General features: G+C 38.5%; 1 protein-coding gene across 3 annotated transcripts in view; it reads right to left on the bottom strand.

The window, feature by feature from the left end:
- Positions 1-21,546, bottom strand: part of cdh8 (cadherin 8) — a 122,352-nt gene that overhangs the window by 35,408 nt on the left and 65,398 nt on the right. For all 3 annotated transcript variants that reach the window (XM_047363776.1, XM_047363774.1, XM_047363775.1), the window contains exons 3-5: positions 14,240-14,407; positions 13,820-14,007; positions 758-1,005 (exon numbers count right to left, since the gene is read on the bottom strand). In XM_047363776.1, the coding sequence (XP_047219732.1) occupies positions 758-1,005; positions 13,820-14,007; positions 14,240-14,407 (604 nt within the window). The remainder of the gene's footprint in view (positions 1-757; positions 1,006-13,819; positions 14,008-14,239; positions 14,408-21,546) is intronic.

Genomic DNA, 21,546 nt, shown 5'->3' with positions numbered 1-21,546 from the left:
TTTTCTCTTTTAGACATATCTATAAGACACAACCTTGTTTTAATAAACATGAAATAAGGCAACAATGTTATAACACATGAGAGGAGAGGCATCCTGCAACCTCAGGGCTATATTCATTTTCATTTCTATACATGAAAATGCTGCCAGAAATGTAAAAAAAGTAAAAGTAGAATGGACCAGTCTTGCTCTATAGCATCAACCAATCTCTGAAACCCAGTCTGGTCTCTGCTCACCAGGCAATTACACACAACTTGTTGAGTGTTGTCCCAGGAATGCGGTCAGCAAGTCACTGGAGAATTAATGAAATGCCAAAGTGGAGGGAGAGAAATTGCCTGTATAACCTGTCCTCAAGGTGCCCTTGTGGTATTTTCAAGAAAAAGTTGCACACAAGGAGAAGGTATTGTGTTTCAGAAGGGCTGCTCCCACACTGGAAAGAAAGCTGTATTTTGTTTAACTTGTAATCTACTTCTTTTTTTTTCATTTCTAGAAATGAGTGCAATCACAGGGTCGCTTCCTCAGTGCCTGAGACACTTCCACGTTTTCCAAAGGTCAGGGACTCAAAGACATTTAATTGCATGCCTCAGTGTCAACCCCTTTATTAAAACAAGTCATTATAACCTGAAAAGACCTCAGGTTTTTACTAAAGTGATATTAAAGATGTTTTTCTTCTGCAACTTTCTATGGTGAGTTAGTAGCAGATGGTTCATATGTGAATTCTAAAAGCTCTGTCAATAGCTCATCGTTAACTGCGGCTTACCTGACAAGGCTTCCTGTGGAGTCCGGATCCCTGGCGGTGACCGTACCTATGACTGTGTTGATAGGGGTGTTCTCATTTACTTCCAGTAAATACATGGGTTTGGAGAAGACCGGAGGCTCATCTGCATCTTCCACCACTATCTTTACTGTGGCTGTGTCCCTGAAGGGCCCGCTGCCGCCAGGCTCCGAGCGAATGTTGGTCGCTTCGATCTTCAGTGTGTAGGCTTTTTTGCCTTCATAATCTAAAGGCTGGAAGGAGACACAGAGATAAAAGGTCAAAAAGACCCTCATCCTCAACTTACATCAGTCCCGTGATAAAAAGTACAAGACGTGAAGTCTTCAACTAGTGAAGAGAGCAGGCATTTCCAAGTGGTGGTACAAAATAATGTACCTACAGTGCCTTCCAAAACTATCTCTGAAACTTCAACATGTTTACATTGCGTCATCTCAGTAGAAATACAGCTGTTCTTAAAGAGCTTGAGAGGTTTGTTATAGAACAGTGTCAAACTTATGGAAGAGTGGTAAGAGGAAAGCCATTGTTGAAAGGAGTCATATTTGCAGATTACCACAAGTTATGTGGGTGACTGAGCAAACATGTGGAAGAGGGTACTCTAGTCAGGTGGGACAAAAAGTTTACATTGCTTATATGCAAAATGCAACACAGTATGTAGTGAAAGCTGTACATCAGTCTGAACACACCATTCCCCAGGTGAAAAAATGTTGGCGGCAGCATCAAACTTTATGGTTGCTTTTCTTCAGCAGCAAAGTAGAACAGGACACTGATGATATGAAGATGGATGAAGCAGACACCATTGAGCACTGTATCCACACCAGACCCCCTAACCACACACCAAGATGGGATCAACTCACCCACCAAGCAGTCCCTGACCGTCAGTTGGCACCTGTGGTTGACGGCCCCAAGTATGCCCCCGGAACCACACAAACACACAATACCACCGCCACTGCAACGCCAGTCCAGGGAGTACTACCAACTAGCTCAGCTCCACTGTCAACGCTCGGCCAATCCAAATACCGACAACTACACATTCAAAAAGGGATCAACCCCCCCACACGCTGCAACCCCTCAAACCCCCCGCCAGACATAAGATTGAGCAGAGCAGCACACTGCCAAGCCAGCCACCCAGCCAATGGTTGCCCCAGCCCAGCAGTCCATTAGACAGAAACAACACCAAAAATAAATAAACATAAATTAAAATGAATAAATAAAGTAAATGTGCTTTCACTTCAGCCAGGTACCCGAACCCAGGACGACCAACAGCCCCAGGCCGAGCACAAACCACCAGCTGACCCAGCGCAATTACAAGAAGCACCCCACGGCCCCACCCAACCATGACCACAGCCCGGCACCAGGCTGGGGGACAGAGCCGCAGGAGGAAGCAACAGAGGAAGGCCAACACAGTAGGCCTAAGGACAGGCACCCAACCAACCCCAACCCACAAACCCAGAGATACCCACAGCTGCAACCGTCTTGAGACTCGGGTTGACGTTCACCTGCCTACAGGACAGTAACCCTAATCACAGACCCAGATTTATAATAAAGTGTCTTTCATCAAAGCATAAGACTAGGTAGAATGGCCCAGTCAAAGTCCAGACCTATGTCCATTTGTCAATGGTTGGTAAAACTTCAACGTTTACTTGAAATTGATTTTCACTGAGGCCTTTTATACAATCCGACTGAGTTCGAGTTATTTTGCAAAGAGGAATGGACAAACATGACAGTCTCTATATGTGTAAAGTACATTAAAGTAGGGTCATATCCCAAAATACTTGTAGCTGTATTTGTTTACTTTCATACAGCATACAGTATCTAGCAAGGTCCCTCTTGGAAAAGAGATCTCTAATCTTAACGGTCAGAGATCTCTTAATGTTAAAGATCATATACTATATATATATATAACAATTTTGTAAAATGTATTTTTATTTGACTTTGACTTGGCTTTGATCATGACTTTGTTTGAAAAATATAATATGGAGCCCTTTTTGAACGACTACCCTAATCAGTTCAAGGATTTGTCTCACATTTGGTCATCTATTAGAAGGTCAGACAGTATTACAATCTAAGCTGTAGGAAGTTATATTCATCAGGTCAGTATGGTACACACATGTGGACCCGTATTTTAGGATCCTGTGTTGGAATCTCATCGTTAAAAAGCAAATGTTTTGCATGTTCTTGTATGCATGTAAAACAGATTTCCGAAAAATGGTGAACAATGAATTTTGATTAACATTTCCCCCAAAACATACAAAACAATGCCACCATGAAACAACGTGTTTGGTTCAGAAATTTATTCACGGTCCTTAAGCAAACCATCTGCAGGAGTAAGTAGTGTGCACAGAGCAGCTGCTCGTAATCAGGCTGCATGCATCGGGTCAGATGGGAGGAAGACCACGCTGAATACAAAAATCTGTGGTTTTGAACTTTAAAGTCCTTGTCCTCATCATTGCCAAGGCTGAGACAAAAACTTCCTCATCAAGCCCAAAATTGTAACTTCTTCAGGCATCACCAGTACAGACAGCAGCGTCTCTCCTCTTTATTTCTCCTGCCACACCTCCTCACATCAAAACTCCTTAGCCTTATTTTATAAGCTCTGACTGGGATGTGGTCCAAATCCCAGAGGATTATTATCTATATAAAAATCATATATAAGACATTCTTGCATATACAATATTACAAACATGACATATAATATTATTTGTTTATTTATGTTATTATTTTCTATTTATTTATTTTTTTCTTTTTTTTTAATCATTTTATGTAGATCACTTTAATGTGACAATATCACACAGTAACATTAACAGGAGCACAGCCCACTACACTTACGGCTGGAGGCGGGGCTCCAAGCCGTAGCTCCAACTGACAGTATGTCAATGGAAACATATTCATGCCGTGAAGAGCTAGACCAAGTGGCATGGAGTCGACCTGCATTAAAAAGAGCTAGTGGAAAAGGGGCATAAGCAAAGTCCTGCTGGTAGATATTTACTGGAGCCCTAAAAAAATTCCCTTTCAATAACCTATTGGCAGGGTACAGAAAATAACTTTAAATAAACTGGGCCCAAAAGGTCCCCCTGGCAGATATGAATTGATGCATTGTGACAATGTAGTAAGTAATGTCCTGTGGGCAGTGGCTTTATTTGGACTTAGAACCAATCAAAACTATAACGAGATGAGAGACAAAAGTGTAAAATGGCAAACTGAGCAGAACCCATCTCAGGTATTTACTGAAAACCATGAAAATAATGACAATATTTTGTACATGTTTTTGTACATTTATTTTGTATTTTTAAAAGACCCTGTTGTTAAGAAATGTCAAATCTGTTTCTGTGAAAGCTGATTTTAAGGAAGACCTCCTAAGCAATGCCAAAACAGATAAGATCCTGAATCGTTTGGTGGATTCCCCAACAATAGTAAAGTTGTGAATGTGGATCTTGTCACCACCTACTGGCTCAACTTGGGAATTTGGGCATTTAATACTTAAATTTTCATTTTTCATTAGTTCATCTCAAATAGTGTAGTCTAAACGTTTATCTTCAAACCATCAGTATTAAAATCAGATGACATGAACCTTGTTGTAAGATTTATAGCATTCTCAAAAAGGAAACTCTTTAAAAACATCAGATCTCAATTGAACAAAAAGGTCCAGGTATCGCCTCAAGCTACCAGTAGTGACACTGACCCTGGATGAATGAAAAACTACTGAAAAAGCAGTCAAAAAATGAGGGAAAAAATGGCGGCGACTGAGGTGTGAATTGCGCAACCTATTTTTGTAGACCTTGTTCAACGAGCCATCACGGGTTTGAGTCCGGCCTGTTTACCTTTGCTGCATGTCTTCCCCCCCTGTCTTCACCCATTTCCTGTCAGCCCACTGTCAGAAAACTAAGAAATAAAGGCCACTAGTGCTGCAAAAAAATCTAAAAAAAGTGTTTTCAAATGTTTTTGAGCGGGGTATTATTCATCCAAAAACAAAGCTTATTTGAACAAGAATGGTTGGAATAGGAAGAACAATACCTCGGTGACACGAATAGAATTATGTGACTACAGTTTTGACTTTGATTAGACAGTAGGATCAGTTTTCAAACCTGCAAAACCTTAAACTAAATTGCAGTTTTGAACAACTTGAAAGTAGAAAGAGTAGAAACTCCCTGCTAATGCTCGCAGCAACAGCAAATTAACAGTTTCAAACTACCGTCAAGCAACCCACACAAAAACAGACATCTGCTAATTTTAGACCATCAAGAAATAGTGTATATTACTGAAGAAAAAATTATTTATCACACTGGTGATTTAACTATGTGTCCGGCACGTCTGTTTCATTCCTTGTTCCAGCTGATGTTCAGTATTTATTTTACTGATGGCTCGTCATTAATATTTAACATAGAGAGGAGAGATTTTTACCCTCTTGGCATATCCGAGGACTGTTACAATTTCATTCCGAATCACCTCTGGTCAGTTTTATACTAGTAGAATAATGGGATCAAGTCACTTCCACACTACATAACCAGGATTTATAGGGAAATCAAAATGGGCTTTGCCGCTTGAGGGGACTGGGGCTGGGTTGGAGGAGAGCGGAGGAGTAAAGGAGAAAAATGAACAAAACAAGAAATGCATTCAGCTAGAGACAGAGAACTTCAGCAAAAGGGTTTGTCTCCCAGGTGGGGCCAGGTCGCTACTGAGAGCTGTGTGACAGAGGGGGCAGGTGGGTGGATGGGTGTCTGGGAGTGCAGCTGTGTGACAGCCGCAGCAGCAGTCAAGGGAATGCAGAAAGCGACCAGGGGCTTTGACTTTCACACTCCTTCAGCTCTGGCATCAGGGCGATCGTAAAGAGACCAAAGCCCCTGAAGCCTCTCGAAGCCCCACTCCTGCACGGTCGGAGAAGCTCTTTGGAACTCTCTCATTATTAACCTCCCCTTGCACTGCACCACATTATACCCCTTTTCTCTTGCCCAGCCTCCTCTTCCATCCTTCCTTTACTTCCTATCAAACTCTACATTGTGTTCGCAGGAGAAAAAAAAGGACCAGCTAGAAGTAGAATCCAATGATAAAATTATAAACATCTGTACAGTTTTCTCTCTCTTTTACCTGTGAGGCTTTTCATCTGCTATGCTTGATAAAAAGTCTTACATTCAGTTTGCCACAAGCCATTTAGGTGACACAGTAGACATGTGGGAAATTTTATTTTGGTTAGATGAGACCAAAACGGAACTTTCTGGTCTACATGCAAAATACAGAAAACTAGCACCACACATCACCATGAGAACATCTTGTTACTGTGATTCATGGTGGTGACAGCATTGTGCTGTGGGGATGCTTTTCTTCAGCAGGAACAGCGAAGCTGGGCAGAGTGAATGGACAGATGGATAAACGACATTACAGGTCAATCCAGAAAGAAAACCTGTTAGAGATGATCTGGTCCACCATGTGCAATAACCCTAGACATGCAGTCAGAACTACAACAGAATGGTTTAGATGGAAGCATATTCATGTAGTCAATGTGCACCAGTGTAGTGTGCACCAGATATAAATCCAATTAAAAATGTGTGCAACACCTTACAAATAAATGTTTTGCAAATGCTCTACATCCAATCTGCCTGAGCTTGAGTTATTTTGCAAAGAAAGAAGGACAAAACATAGTCTTTAGATATCCATTGCTGGTAGAGAGACACACTGCAGATTTTTTTGTAAAATCATTTTTAAGCCAAAAGCTTGACTGTTGGGTGAATTGGTCTCTCTAAATTGCCCTTAGGTATGAATGAGTGTGTTCATGGTTGTTTGTCCTGTATGTCTCTGTGTTGCCCTGCGATGGATTGGCAACCTGTCCAGGGTGTACCCTGCCTCTCGCCCGTAGACTGCTGGAGACTGCAGCTCCCCGTGACCCACTATGGAATAGGTGGTATAGAAGATGGATGAATGAATGAATGAATGAATGAATGAATGAATTTTTAAGCCATGTTTTACTTTATACAGGTTCACAGCTCTCAACTTTGTGTCGGTCTGTTTAAAAAAAAAAACATAAAATACATTGAATTTTGTAGTTATGGTGCATTGCTTACATTCTACTATAAATTGGATCACAATTCTTTTCCACTGTTTGTCGGTCAATACCTAAAAAAGTTTGAGGACCATGGCACCAGAAGATCACAATAGTATGAAACCACCACAAAGGTTATCACATCTCAGCTTTCTTCCTTTCAATTCTCTACGCTCAAATCACACTAATGCACACAGGCACCACCACTGCCACCTCAAATCTATGCACTTTAATATACTGCCACGACAATATTAAACAACCATGACCAGAAGTCATACTCAAAACAATCTGGGAAGTCTTACATTCTATTACACTGCTCTTTTTATATGCCACTGACTTTGCTGAGAACCATTCTTGTCCAGGCAGGGTCTTCATGCTGTTGTGTGATCTTCATTTAGTGTGAATTCCACCCTGATATGTAATATAAAACTGCACTGTTAAATGCAGTGACAAAATCTGAAATATTACCCAGATCCAGTTGATTTTAGGCTAAAGTGAACTCCAACTGTAGAGGTAGAAACTGTTGACCTTTAAGATCAGTTTCGGTCCATTTTCCTACTGCAAGTAGATGTTGCCTGCTGTGTACTGAAAGATTACATATTTAGTGTTTAGGAATTCCATAAAGTAGTAATAGAGCTATTTGAGAGCTGTTTGTTATCAAAGCAAAATACTTCAAATTGATTCAGTGAAAGCATCTCACTATGCTTTAGTTCCCTGGTATGAAAGCATTGCGCTAATGTTCTCACATGACAGCATGTAAAAACAACTCATTACATTTGATTCCGAAGGCCTAACAGAGAGCTTAAAAGGAGAAGGGAGGGAGGGTGGTTTTTTCACTGTTGCTGGCAAATTTAATTATACCATATTCACTTTAAGGAAAACACTGTGGTAAACAGCTTCTTTAATTACCCCAGCTATGTTTAATTAAAATAATTTTCACTATCAATTACCAAATCAAATAAAGCATTTATACAAGCTGCGTTTTGTATAGTGCTGCATAATATCCTGTTCACCGAATCAGAATAGAAGTCCTATTTTGACCTTGTAAAATTATTAATTCATTAAACAAACACTGGCAGGGCTGAATAATCCAGGGAGGTTATATTGTTATTAGTATGCATGATGGTGCTGTCACACTGGTACTGCTGATTATTAAGAGATTCACAAGTGCAAAAGGAGCAACGTAAAGTTATCAGACACGCTGCTGTTGAAACTGTGTTTCTCTAAATCAGAGATCAGTGACCTTTACAATACAAAGGGCATTTTTTGCCCTCATTTTTAAATAAATAACATTTGTCTAGAGCCGTAAAACATGTCTCTTTAAAAAAAGCAAGTTTATCTTGGTTTATGAGCACTTACTGTATTAATTGTTACTTTATAAATTAAAGAACTATATACATATCCATATATATATATCTGTATATGTATATATATATATATATATATATATATATATATATATATATATATATATATATAGACATATAGATATATATATATATATATATATATATATATATATATATATATATATATATATATATATATATATATATATATATATAGATATATATATATATATATATAGACATATAGATATATATATATATATATATATATATATATATATATATATATATATATATATATATATATAGACATATATATATATATATATATATATATATATATATATATATATATATATATCTATATAGACATATAGATATATATATATATATATATATATATACAGGTCCTTCTCAAAATAATGGCACATGGAATTCTTACTTGATTTCCCATAAATCTGGAAAATGGCACACACACATATATATCTATATATCTATATATATATATATATATATATATATATATACAGGTCCTTCTCAAAATATTAGCATATTGTGATAAAGTTCATTATTTTCCATAATGTAATGATGAAAATTTAACATTCATATATTTTAGATTAATTGCACACTAACTGAAATATTTCAGGTCTTTTATTGTCTTAATACGGATGATTGTGGCATACAGCTCATGAAAACCCAAAATTCCTATCTCACAAAATTAGCATATTTCATCCGACCAATAAAAGAAAAGTGTTTTTAATACAAAAAACGTCAACCTTCAAATAATCATGTACAGTTATGCACTCAATACTTGGTTGGGAATCCTTTGGCAGAAATGACTGCTTCAATGCGGCGTGGCATGGAGGCAATCAGCCTGTGGCACTGCTGAGGTCTTATGGAGGCCCAGGGTGCTTCGATAGCGGCCTTTAGCTCATCCAAAGTGTTGGGTCTTGAGTCTCTCAACGTTCTCTTCACAATATCCCACAGATTCTCTATGGGGTTCAGGTCAGGAGAGTTGGTAGGCCAATTGAGCACAGTGATACCATGGTCAGTAAACCATTTACCAGTGGTTTTGGCACTGTGAGCAGGTGCCAGGTCGTGCTGAAAAATGAAATCTTCATCTCCATAAAGCTTTTTAGCAGATGGAAGCATGAAGTTCTCCAAAATCTCCTGATAGCTAGCTGCATTGACCCTGCCCTTGATAAAACACAGTGGACCAACACCAGCAGCGGACATGGCACCCCAGACCATCACTGACTGTGGGTAGTTGACACTGGACTTCTGGCATTTTGGCATTTCCTTCTCCCCAGTCTTCCTCCAGACTCTGGCACCTTGATTTCCGAATTACATGCAGAATTTGCTTTCATCCGAAAAAAGTACTTTGGACCACTGAGCAACAGTCCAGTGCTGCTTCTCTGTAGCCCAGGTCAGGCACTTCTGCCGCTGTTTCTGGTTCAAAAGTGGCTTGACCTGGGGAATGCGGCACCTGTAGCCCATTTCCTGCACACGCCTGTGCACGGTGGCTCTGGATGTTTCTACTCCAGACTCAGTCCTCTGCTTCCGCAGGTCCCCCAAGGTCTGGAATCGGCCCTTCTCCACAATCTTCCTCAGAGTCCGGTCACCTCTTCTCGTTGTGCAGCGTTTTCTGCCACACTTTTTCCTTCCCACAGACTTCCCACTGAGGTGCCTTGATACAGCACTCTGGGAACAGCCTATTCGTTCAGAAATTTCTTTCTGTGTCTTACCCTCTTGCTTGAGGGTGTCAATAGTGGCCTTCTGGACAGCAGTCAGGTCGGCAGTCTTACCCATGATTGGGGTTTTGAGTGATGAACCAGGCTGGGAGTTTTAAAGGCCTCAGAAATCTTTTGCAGGAGTTTAGAGTTAACTCGTCGATTCAGATGATTAGGTTCATAGCTCGTTTAGAGACCCTTTTAATGATATGCTAATTTTGTGAGATAGGAATTTTGGGTTTTCATGAGCTGTATGCCAAAATCATCCGTATTAAGACAATAAAAGACCTGAAATATTTCAGCTAGTGTGCAATGAATCTAAAATATATGAATGTTAAATTTTTATCATTACATTATGGAAAATAATTTACTTCATCACAATATGCTAATATTTTGAGAAGGACCTGTATATATATATATATATAGATATATAGATATATATGTGTGTGTGCCATTTTCCAGATTTATGGGAAATCAAGTAAGAATTCCATGTGCCATTAGTGCCATTTTGTTGTTAGAATTCAATTAAAAAATAGCAATAAAAAGATACAAAACATGTTAGAATTTGCCTTTTGTAACTCTATATTTAAACATATTTTTCAGGTCTTTTTTGGCCAAAGATATGAAGAGCCACTGTGGAGGGCCTAAAGGAGCCACAGATGGCAGACCCCTGTTGTAGACCCTCATACGGTCTATCTAAGGTAAACAGACATTTAACAATGTGAATTAACTAGTGAAGTTCTAATTTCTTAAGAGGAAGGGAGTCATGCAGTGACAGTGACACATCCCTAATGCTACTGAGCTAACATCCCCCATGCATGTAATGCTACCACCCCACTGTGTCTTTCTTTGGCCTCAAACAAGCGTTAGCATCAAATCAGCATGTACACACAGGCCATTTAGAGACTTGAAAGTTCACCATTGGCTGCAGGGGTGAAAGCTCAGCATCCCTCTTACATCCCTCGACAGGCCTGGGGCCTAACAGATAAAAAGCTTTAAACTCAAAAAGAAAATTATATTTGCCCTTCGATTACCCATCTCAAACCTTAGATAAATAGCATTTAATCTTGCTACAAAGATCTCAAATAATTAACATTTTGCTTTGGATGGAAGTTACAGTTACAGGAGAATCTTTCTCCTGTCCAAGTCATGGGGATAACACTGAGGAAAGGTCTAAAACCAAAAAGTGTGATAAATGTCTTGTTGTTTTACGCACATAATATCAAGCATGCTTTAGAAAGGTATAGTACTTTGCAAAAGGTATTCATATCCCTTGAATCTTTCCCCTTTTTTACTGTTACAAAGACAATTGATTTTTTTCCCCCATTCTTTGTAAAATAGCTCTTGCTGAGTCAGACTGATTCTCAATTGGATTTAGGTCTGGACTTTGACTGGGTCATTCTAACACATGAATATGCTTTGATCTAAATCATTTTGTTGTAGCTCTGCCTGTGTGTTTAGTGTTGCTACCCTACTGGAAAGTGATACCTAGGCTCAGTGTGAATTTTTGCAGCCTCTAACATATTTTCTTATTGTTTGTCCTGTATTGTAGCTCTACTCAACCGAGCAGGTTCTACGGCGCTGTTAAAAAATACACCTCGCTACTGCATGCCACCATTGCCCACTGTGGGAATGGTCTGATCACAGGGATTGCTGTGTTTTCTGAGAGACAGATTGTATGAAGGCAAGATCGTTCAGTTCTAGTCTCGTCTGACAAGTTCACCAATGCCGTGTTCCCTTCATGGCTCATGGCAAAATAGGAACCCATATGGCTTTGCTAGGGTTATGAAAAGGCATTGTATGTCGGCAGCAAATTAAAAGAGCAGCAAAGAAGAAGCAGAATTGACCAGAGGCGACTGTGTAGTCGTCTTGCAATCAGAAGGTTGTGGGTTCGATTCCAGCCATATGTCGATGTGCCCATGGACAAGGCAAGGCAAGGCACTTAACCTCAAGTTACCTACCGATCTGCGTATTGGTGTATGAATGTGTGAGCGTTAGTGAGTGCGATTGGGTGAATGTGGCTCTAGTGTAAAGCGCTTTGAGTGGTCTGTATGACTGGGAAAGCGCTATATAAGTTCAGTCCATTTACCAATTACCATGAAAACATCAGTGTTTCTGTAGAACATGAAAGAAAACCATTTCCAAGACAAAGAGCATATGTGACATTTGCTTTATCAACAGTTGGATATCTTATGATTTTTCTGTCACATTTGTTTTGCAGTACTGATGTTGTCTGTAGTGGCATTGTGTTGTTGTCCCAGAAGATTGCTTTAACTCTTATACTTTACCCCTCCTACACAGTACATTGTTCACACTTCCACAAAGTCGCACAACATGTCCTTGGGGCAATGTTGTTTTATATGACAACACAATGCCATTGCAGATTTGAGTGATGTTCAGCTGCTCTTAGCAGACACTGAACCAGCTCTGACTAAAGACCTCACCTCTCATATTCATCTGTCATATACACTATACACAGGCACACAAATTGACTGAAACAATCAATAACTGTTTTATTAATGAGAAATATCAGTCAATATCCTTTAAAAATTACAAATCTTGTGCATAATGTGGAATTTAGTGATCTAAATACCCACTGGCAAACAATGACATCTAGACAATAGCCTCTGAAGCTCCTGACCTGAAGAAAAAACACCTACTACATTGCTGTAATTTTATTACTTGGGGTGTAACTCAATCTCGTACCATTAGGGCTTGCAATAATAAAATGCTCTGATATTTCTCATCTAGGAGAACTATGCATCAAAAGGGGCTAACTAGTAGTAAGTAAGTACTATCTCCTATGGGCAATCAGCCAGAGACAGAATACACCCTGCACAAGGCACCAGTCCATTACAGAAAAACATTATGACACACAGAACAAATAACCATGAATACACACAGTAATGGCAGTTTAGAGAAGCCAACAAACCTGTAACACATTAATGATTGGGATTATTTTATTATGTACCAATATTGCTGCCACAAAATCAGTATAAAATTTGCACAGTCTTTTTTAGTGCTTTTGTAACTGTGTGTTGCTGACCAGGTCTACTAAAGCCCTTTATAAGTTGACTTTATTTGCACAACAAGACAAATCTACTTCCTTTCTCACTCCAAAATAAGAGTCTCAAACAGAGATACAGGTTGTGAAGCTTAAAGCACACACCTTCATATATGGTGCCCATAATAATTCAAGACAGACACACATGCTCCCAGCAAGTCTATATCACTGTGTGAATCAGATTTAAGGTGTAGGGTAGTGGTAGAGTGTGTGACTCATATATGGAGGCTTCACAACTGTCTCCGGTTCAATTCCCAACTCTGGAGACCTGTGCTTCTCTCTCCACCCCACATTCTGTTTTAATATCCCAAGATCTATTTGCTCGAGATGTTGTTACACCTCTACTTTTAGCAATATTTACCAAAGAGCACATTTCTTAACTGCCAAGAAGTTAGGCAGTGTTTGATGTTCCACTACTAATGGCTGGTTCACACAGGAAGCTTTTTATGCCAACTGTTGACCCGATTTTCCCCTTCCAACATGTTCCGATCATTGTGATGACTGTTAAGATAATCTTTTGACATTTTCTTGGTGTGTGTGGTGTGTCAAGAGTGACCTAGTCTGCTCGGAAGGACGTCAAGCCCACTCTGACCTCAAATTGAGGAAATTCAACATGTTGGATTGTCTTGGTCTGATATCCTACCGGGTGGGCTGAGGACAAATAAGCTCCCAGCCTGTTGAATGTGACGTTCAGCCAATAATAAAACGAGGTGATAGAAACACTGAGAGAAATTACTCTGTACTCATGTTAGACCTTAGGAGGGTTTGAGAAATTCCTTGTCTGACATCTGAATGTTTATGAGTGAAATTTGCTCGTGTGAGGTGTGTTGTGCTTGCCTTGATGCTGTACAGCACACAACTTTTGGGTCTTACCTTTTTTAGCCTGAGAATCCCTTCTTGCATTTGTGCATCGGTAATAATTTCAAAGGCGCCCAGGTCATCTCCTTCTATGATGTTGTATGTCGACTTTGCGTTCTCACCGATGTCTCGATCATTCGCCTTCACCTTCCCGCCTGTCTTCCCTATTGGTAGGTCTTCAGGGATCCCAAACTCATACAAACCTACAGAGGGAAATGCATAGCACTTTTGGGTTTCCAGAAATCCTAATACAATTACCAAAATTACACAGTAGTGGGCAATTAAGATATATTACAGAAATTAGCACAATTACTTTCCAAGCAGCCGACTGATAACATTTCTTAGCAAACATTTATTTGGCCTAATTATAAGAAATACACAGAAAAAGCATATTTTTATTAGATTTGGGACTTTTGTGATTGTAAAGTCACATACTTTTGGAGAACTTGGGGGGATTGTCGTTAATGTCCGTTAGTGTGATGGTCACAGTGGTCGTTCCAGACAAGCCACCCATATGACCACCCATATCTTTAGCCTGTATGACCACACAGTACTCCTCTCTCATCTCGCGATCCATCCCATGGAGAGCAATTTTTATGGTAGCTGCAGATTGAAACAGTTGAGAACACACAAATGCCATTATCAACAAGACTGATATACTGTACTTTGCACATCAAATTAATGATGCTCATGCGAGTATGTACAAGAAAGCACAGGGTCAATATTAAAGGCAAACAGAAACGTTCATAAACATCTTGCTTCTTGGCTAATATAGAGAGTTATTTTAGACCACTACCTTAAAAAGCAAGAAAGTCATACTAAGCAGGGACAAAGAATTGTACACAGGTTTTGCGCTTTTCTAAAGAGAGCCGTCTGTGAGCATAGAAAGGTGGTCATAACTGATCTGGTCCCAGCCCTGAAAATCAGCTGTTTGTTTTCCAATGAGTTGTTCTGCTGTCTGCAGTCATTTGTATTCTGATTGAGTGTGAATTATGCTGTCTGTCTTGTATAATCTTGAATATTGTATGCAGAACAGACCTTATTGACTCTGCCGTAGTGCTGAATATAAAAAAGGGCTCAGCAGTGGCATATATGGATAATCCACTCAGAAAACAGAGGCCCACAAGATCATCAAATGAATATAAAACCCCTCATAAAAGCCAGGCTTTGGCATGACACCCTGCCTTGGTCTTGAGCTCCCTCAGACAATGATAACATGCTTGGAAATGGTGTAAAGATTTAGGCTGCTTTCAGTGCCTGCGTGTTTTCCACCTAGATATTTTTTTTTGTTAGAAAGGTAACAAAATTCAAGGGCATTTTTATTTTGGATGTCAAACAGAAAAGATCATCTAAATAAATGCTGATGTGAGGGAAGTGAATTGGAATATGACTGCACTGGAGGAACCGGCAATACATGGGTAACACGTTCAAATATTGGTGGGTTGTTGGATCAACAAAACTGTTCTGGACCTTTGGAACCAGCGACAGAAGATTGTGGTTATTTCAATTTGTTGCTGTTATATGTTTAACTAGTATATTCTTTTGTTAAAAAGTGTGGAGAAATAAAAATCTTTTATTGCAAGGATTTCATACCGATTGAACTTTTTTCATATACAATCCACATTCCAATGAAGTTGGAACATTGTGTAAAACGTAAATGAAAAAAAAAATACAATGATTTGCAAATCCTATTCAACCTATATCCAATTGAATACAATACAAAGACAATATATTTATTGTTCAAACTCATAAACTTTATAGTTTTTATTTCAGTTATTCAGAAAACAGGTGAGTGTCATGATTGGATATAAAATGAGCATCCCCAAAAAGGCTCAGTCGTTCACAAACAAGTTTTACCACTTTGACTGAACAAACAGTCTAGCAGTTTAAGAACATTTCTCAACATACAATGACAAGGAATTTAGGGATTTCATCATCTACATTCCATAATATCATCAAAAGATTCTGACCCTGCGTACACATCAATAAACTGAAAACATAACTTTCTGTGTGTGTTTTCACATCTACATGACAGCATTTCCATTACAATCTTTGTTCACCAGAAAACAGTAAATGTCAATATGGTGTAATTCCCTTGCCACATGACTAGTAGGCAGTGTGTTTTTATGAAACTCAACAACATGCGCAAAAACATCTTGCTAACAAAACAAAGAGAAAATGAGCACTTTGTTGGAGATGCATCAGATGGAGAAACCGTCAGCAGCACAAGTTAGTACTCTGCAATCCGCCATTGTTATTGTTGATATTTTTGTCTTCTGAGGGTTTTAAACTAGTCAGCAGCTCTTATGTTGCGTGCGTGTGTGTGCGCGCATTAATTGTAGTCATACTGCGCATGAGCCAGGGCTTCCCCATTAGTAAGATTAAATTTTTCCCCATCTACCTGGATGTTTTCAAACCATTACTCTTTTTTGCAACATGTTGCAACCATGAAATTCAAAATGAGTGAATATTTGCAACAAACAATAAGGTTAATCAGTTTGAACATATCTTGTCTTTCCAATGTATTCAATTGCATATAGGTTGAACAGGATTTGCAAATCATTGTATTCTGTTTTTATTTATGTTTTACCCAATGTGCCAACTTCATTGGAACTGGGGTTGTATTTTCACATTACGATTACTAGCTTTAATGTATTTCTGTGGGACTTTAAACAAAGTACACAATTGTAAAAGGGAAGGAAAGCGATATATGTTTTTTTGCTATGATGTACATTTGTATTCAGATTCAATAGTTTGCAGAACCATCTTTCCTGAATGTTTTGGCCTACATTCAATTCTATGTGCATTACAAACTCTGCGCATGACCCTGGACTGATTATTTCCATGGTGAAAGATGGTAATGGCAACATCATGCTGTTGGAATAGCTTTTTTTATTCGAGAAAAAAATAAAAGTCACATATCTGAATATCTGTTATGAGAAAACGTTCATTCATTTTCTCTACCTGCTCTGTTTTCTTAAGGGTTGCAGGGGGGCTGTAGCCTGTCTCTACTGGTCAGCAGACCAGAGGTAGTGTACATTCTTGATAGGTCATCTGTTCGTTAGCGGGCCAATGGAGAGGCACAGAGAATAGACAACGATGCGCCCTCTCTAACAAGAGTTCCTAATTACCCTAACATGCATGTCTTTGTACTATGCGAGGAAACCAGAGTACCCGGACAAAACCGACGCATGCACTGGGGGGACATTTAAACCTCAGAGAATTCTACTTTTCTTTTACCGTCTAAAGAGTTACACATTCTTTCTTACTTTCTTTCTTTCTCTCTCGCTCTCTCTTTGGAGTTTTTCCCCCCCCCCAATGTTATATGACTTTTTTGTTTTTGATTTTTGAAAGTTGAGATCGTTTTCACCATTCATAAGAAATTGTTTTTTTTTGTGTGGTGACTAAAATCTTCAATATAGTTATAATCATTAATGTGGTAAAGGTTAGCAAAAACATGTTGTGAAAGTATTTTCAAAGAAAGGAAAATACCTAAAGTAAAAAGACAGTCTTCATTTAATTTCTTTGTATTTTATCTCATAAAAGCCAGACCTTTTGATGTTGTAAAGTGTTATTCTCTTTGACTCTTGTCTAGTGTTCCCCTACTTATGAGCAGAAATGTTTTTTGCTTTATGAGTCACTTCACATGACCTATGAGTTCTTCAGAAAAAATACAGGCACCTACATGTTAATCTCTTCAACCCCCATTGTGTCTAAACATAACAGACAAGTCAGCTGAGAAGCAACTCAAAACTGTGTTTTTGAGTGGATTTCTTTAGAACCGTCTCAAAAAGACAATTAAGCCAGTGATATTACCGTTTTTTATCCAAGAGCAAGACATTTTTGCCCTTTAACTGTGAGTATTATTAATCAATAGGATGATTTTCACAACCTCACATACAACACCTGGATCAACGTCAGGCGCATACACCTCTTTGAGGTGAAAGCCCTTTGTTGGATTTCTTTCCTTTTATTCTATATTCTAACACTTTTCCTGTGCAAAAAATAATAATAGTACAATCATTTATTACATTCAAATATATTAGAATTAGCTGCAATAGCCCTGAAGCACTCTTAAACTAACATATTGTTAATGACCTTTTGGTTTATTTTCAACCTTCAGTCTTCTTGAGTTCATACCTGCAATCAGACAGCAACAATCTAATTAATTGTAAATAAGGTTCAGTTGTTCTAAAAGGACTTTCATGACATGTAATCAACTGAATCCTTTACCTAAAGCTATAATTTGCAGAGAGGTTACAAAGGATGATAAAGATCTTACTGCACAAAGATATCAGTCAGAATAAGGGTGCAACAAATTCAGAGTGCCGTCACTGGCTGAAAGCTGATGTTAAACCTGATATTAAATGAAAAGATACTTCATCAAAGTTTTTATTTAAAACCACCTTTAAGTGGTTATTGCACATTTCACTTCTAACCCGGTTATTTGTTATTCTTTTACATTGCAAAAAATAAATGGCAGATTTTAATTCATTATGGTCTTTATTTTGTAATTGTCAAAAACCTGGCATTTAAGGGGTGTATGCACATTTTTAAAAGCCATCATGCATTGTTAATACTATAATATATTTTCTTCATATTTTTTTAATTTTCATGTGACTTTGTTAGGTCAGAGGTTGTAGGCTTTAAACTTGCAATGTACCTTTCATTTTCTCCTCTCGTTTAAGTTTTATACCATCACTTAACCGGAGACTACCTGTTGGCTATCTGACACATATCCTCAGATGACCATTGACAGTCATGGAGTTGGAGCCAACTATTTAAGAAAAAGAAAAATTATGATCCTAAATTTATAGAAAAATTATATTATTTATAAGAACACAGCTGCTGTAGCCAAAGCAGGAAGAAAAGTTGGATAAAAAAGAACAGAAACTATCTGAATGCTATTATTAACCATTACTATCAACACAATGGCTCCATTGCTAAAGCAGAAGAAAATTTGATAGTTAAAAATTGAGTCATTATTTTTAAATTGTGCTGTTTCCCAACTTCCTATTGTCAAGGTGCAAAAGAATGCTCTTTCAAAAATAGACCCAGCTGTTGTTTTCCACTAAACAAGGCTAAAATGATTCATTGCAGTGAATGGGTTCATCACAAAAGTCTTTTTTTTGTTGCACAATAAGTCTTTTTTCCCTGTTAATGTAAGCCTAAGACATCATATATGATTAATGTACCACAAATATAAAGCTGCAATTTGACTCAATTTGAGTTACATTTTGCACTGACATAATATTTTCCAATATGAATAGGTGAATTAAATAAAGTCCCTTGCACAAGTATTAGTTTTATAATCTCAAACTTTAATTTAATTTATTGGAATTTTATGTTTGAAAGTATAGAATGATTGTGAATTTGTAGGAACATGTATACATGGTTTTCAAACTGCTTTCTACATAAAAACACTAAAAACTGCAGCATGCATTTATATGTACGTCCATTTACTCTGATACAACTAAATAAAATCCAGTCGTTCCAATTTCTTTTGGAAATCATCTAGTTTGGACTTACATTCCATCATTGTGTAATGTATTTTAAGTATAAACCCAGCTGTTCTTTGAGGGCACTAGAAGAAGAAGACAACATTAGGGAACAAATAGCATCATGAAGACCAAGGATCACAGCAGAAAAGTCAGAGATCAAGCTTGGGAGATGTTTAAAGCAGTTATAAAAGTTATAAAACAATATGCACTCTTCACGGTTTGATGATCAGAAAATGCACCAAGAATGACACAACGATAGATCTACCAAGACGTTGTTGACCACGTAAACTGACCGGTCAGGTAAGGAGTGCAGCAATCAGAGAAGCAGCTAAGAGCCCCAATTAAGGCTGGATGAGCTGCAGAGAACCACAGCTCAACTGGGAGAATCTGGACAATGAATAAGTAATGCACTCCACACATCTGATCTCTTGAATACTGTAAAGAAGAAAGCCACATGTGAATGAAAGCTGTAAGAAGTTATGTTTCCAGTATGTCAAAAACCATATATGAGACAGATCAAACATGCAAAGGAAAGAGTTCCTGTTTGTTAGAACTAAAAAATATATTTTCATACTACTTGCAAAAGCCTATGTGTGACAGAAAAACAATACAGAACAACAGTCATGTGGTGGCAGCACCTTTAGCAGGTTCAGAGATGATGGTCAGAGTTAAATGAAAGATGGTTGGAGCTAAAGACAGGGCAATCCTGGAAGAAAACTTATCAGATGCTGCGAAAGACTTGAGAATGGGGTGGGGCTTCAGTTTTCATGACGACAACCTAAACATACAGCCAAAGCTACAATGGAATGCTTTAGATTAAAGTATTTTTAGTATTTAAAGTATTTATACACAGTGTTTTTTTTTCACTGTAATGCTGATGATACTCAGCTTTACTTATCCATAAATCCTGATGAACCCAACCAGTTAGATAGACTACAAGCATGTCTAGAAGACATAAAAACTTGGATGACTTTACATTTTTTGCTTCTAAATTCAGACAAGACAGAAGTTGTCATCTTTGGACTGGAATCTTTAAAAAAGAAACTGCTTAGTCGATCACTTAACCTGGATGGCATTAAATTGACCTCCAGTAATAACGTAAAAAACCTCGGTGTTATTTTTGACCAGGACATGTCATTTAAATCCCATATTAAATAGGTTTCTAGGATTTCCTTCTTTCACCTCCGGAACATTGCCAAAATTAGAAATATCCTATCCAGGAGTGACGCTGAAAAACTAGTCCATGCATTTGTTACTTCAAGGCTGGACTATTGTAATTCTTTACAATCAGGATGTCAACAAAATGCAGTTAAAAGCCTTCAGCTGATTCAAAATGCTGCAGCAAGAGTTCTGAAGAAAATTAAAAAGAGAGATCTTATTTCCCCTACTTTAGCTTCCCTTCATTGGCTCCCTGTTAGATCCAGAATAGAATTTAAAATTCTCCTCCTCACATAATGATCTAGCTCCATCATACATCAGAGATCTGATTGTTCCATATGTTCCTAACAGAGCACTTCGTTCTCAGACTGCAGGTTTACTGGTGGTTCCTAGAGTCTCTAGAAGTAGAATGGGAGGCAGATCCTTTAGTTATCAGGCTCCTCTCCTGTGGAACCAGCTCCCAGTTTTAGTCCGTGAGGTAGACACCCTGTCTACTTTTAAGGCTAGGCTTAAAACTTTCCTTTTTGATAAAGCTTATAGTTAGAGTGGATTAGGTTACCCTGAGCTATCTTCCTTATTTTTTACCCACACCTTCCTCCCTCCCTGTTGGATGGAGTAAGGGGGAGTAAGGTTCAGCCTCAGTTATGGTTGAGGTGCAAACACACCCTCCATTTCTGCTACGTGAATGACCCCTTCTCTTTTCCAATGGTTATAATCAGTCTGACAGAGGGAGGTATCCCAATCCTTGTGGTTTTTAGTATAACAATGACCATCAATGGGCTCTAAATGGACAAACTTTAACAGTTTATCATTTTATTTAGTGCGCCTACACGTGGCCCGTTTTGGGGTGGCCAGGCTCTGGCACTCAGTGGTTTGGACTGGCCTCCCCGGCGGCCCCGCTCCGTTCCGGACCCTTTGTGGGGTGCCTTGAGATGACATTGTTGTAAATAAGCGCTATATAAATAAACTGAAACGGAAACTATCTCTGTAGTTATGCTGCTATAGGCTTAGGTGGCAGGAGGACATAACGACCACTTTCACCCTCTTCGCTACATTCTCACACTACTGTCCAATTTTGCATTA

This window comes from Girardinichthys multiradiatus, chromosome 4 (assembly GCF_021462225.1).
Source record: "Girardinichthys multiradiatus isolate DD_20200921_A chromosome 4, DD_fGirMul_XY1, whole genome shotgun sequence".
Lineage (NCBI taxonomy): Eukaryota > Metazoa > Chordata > Actinopteri > Cyprinodontiformes > Goodeidae > Girardinichthys > Girardinichthys multiradiatus.
This window is presented reverse-complemented; position numbering and strand designations above follow the sequence as displayed.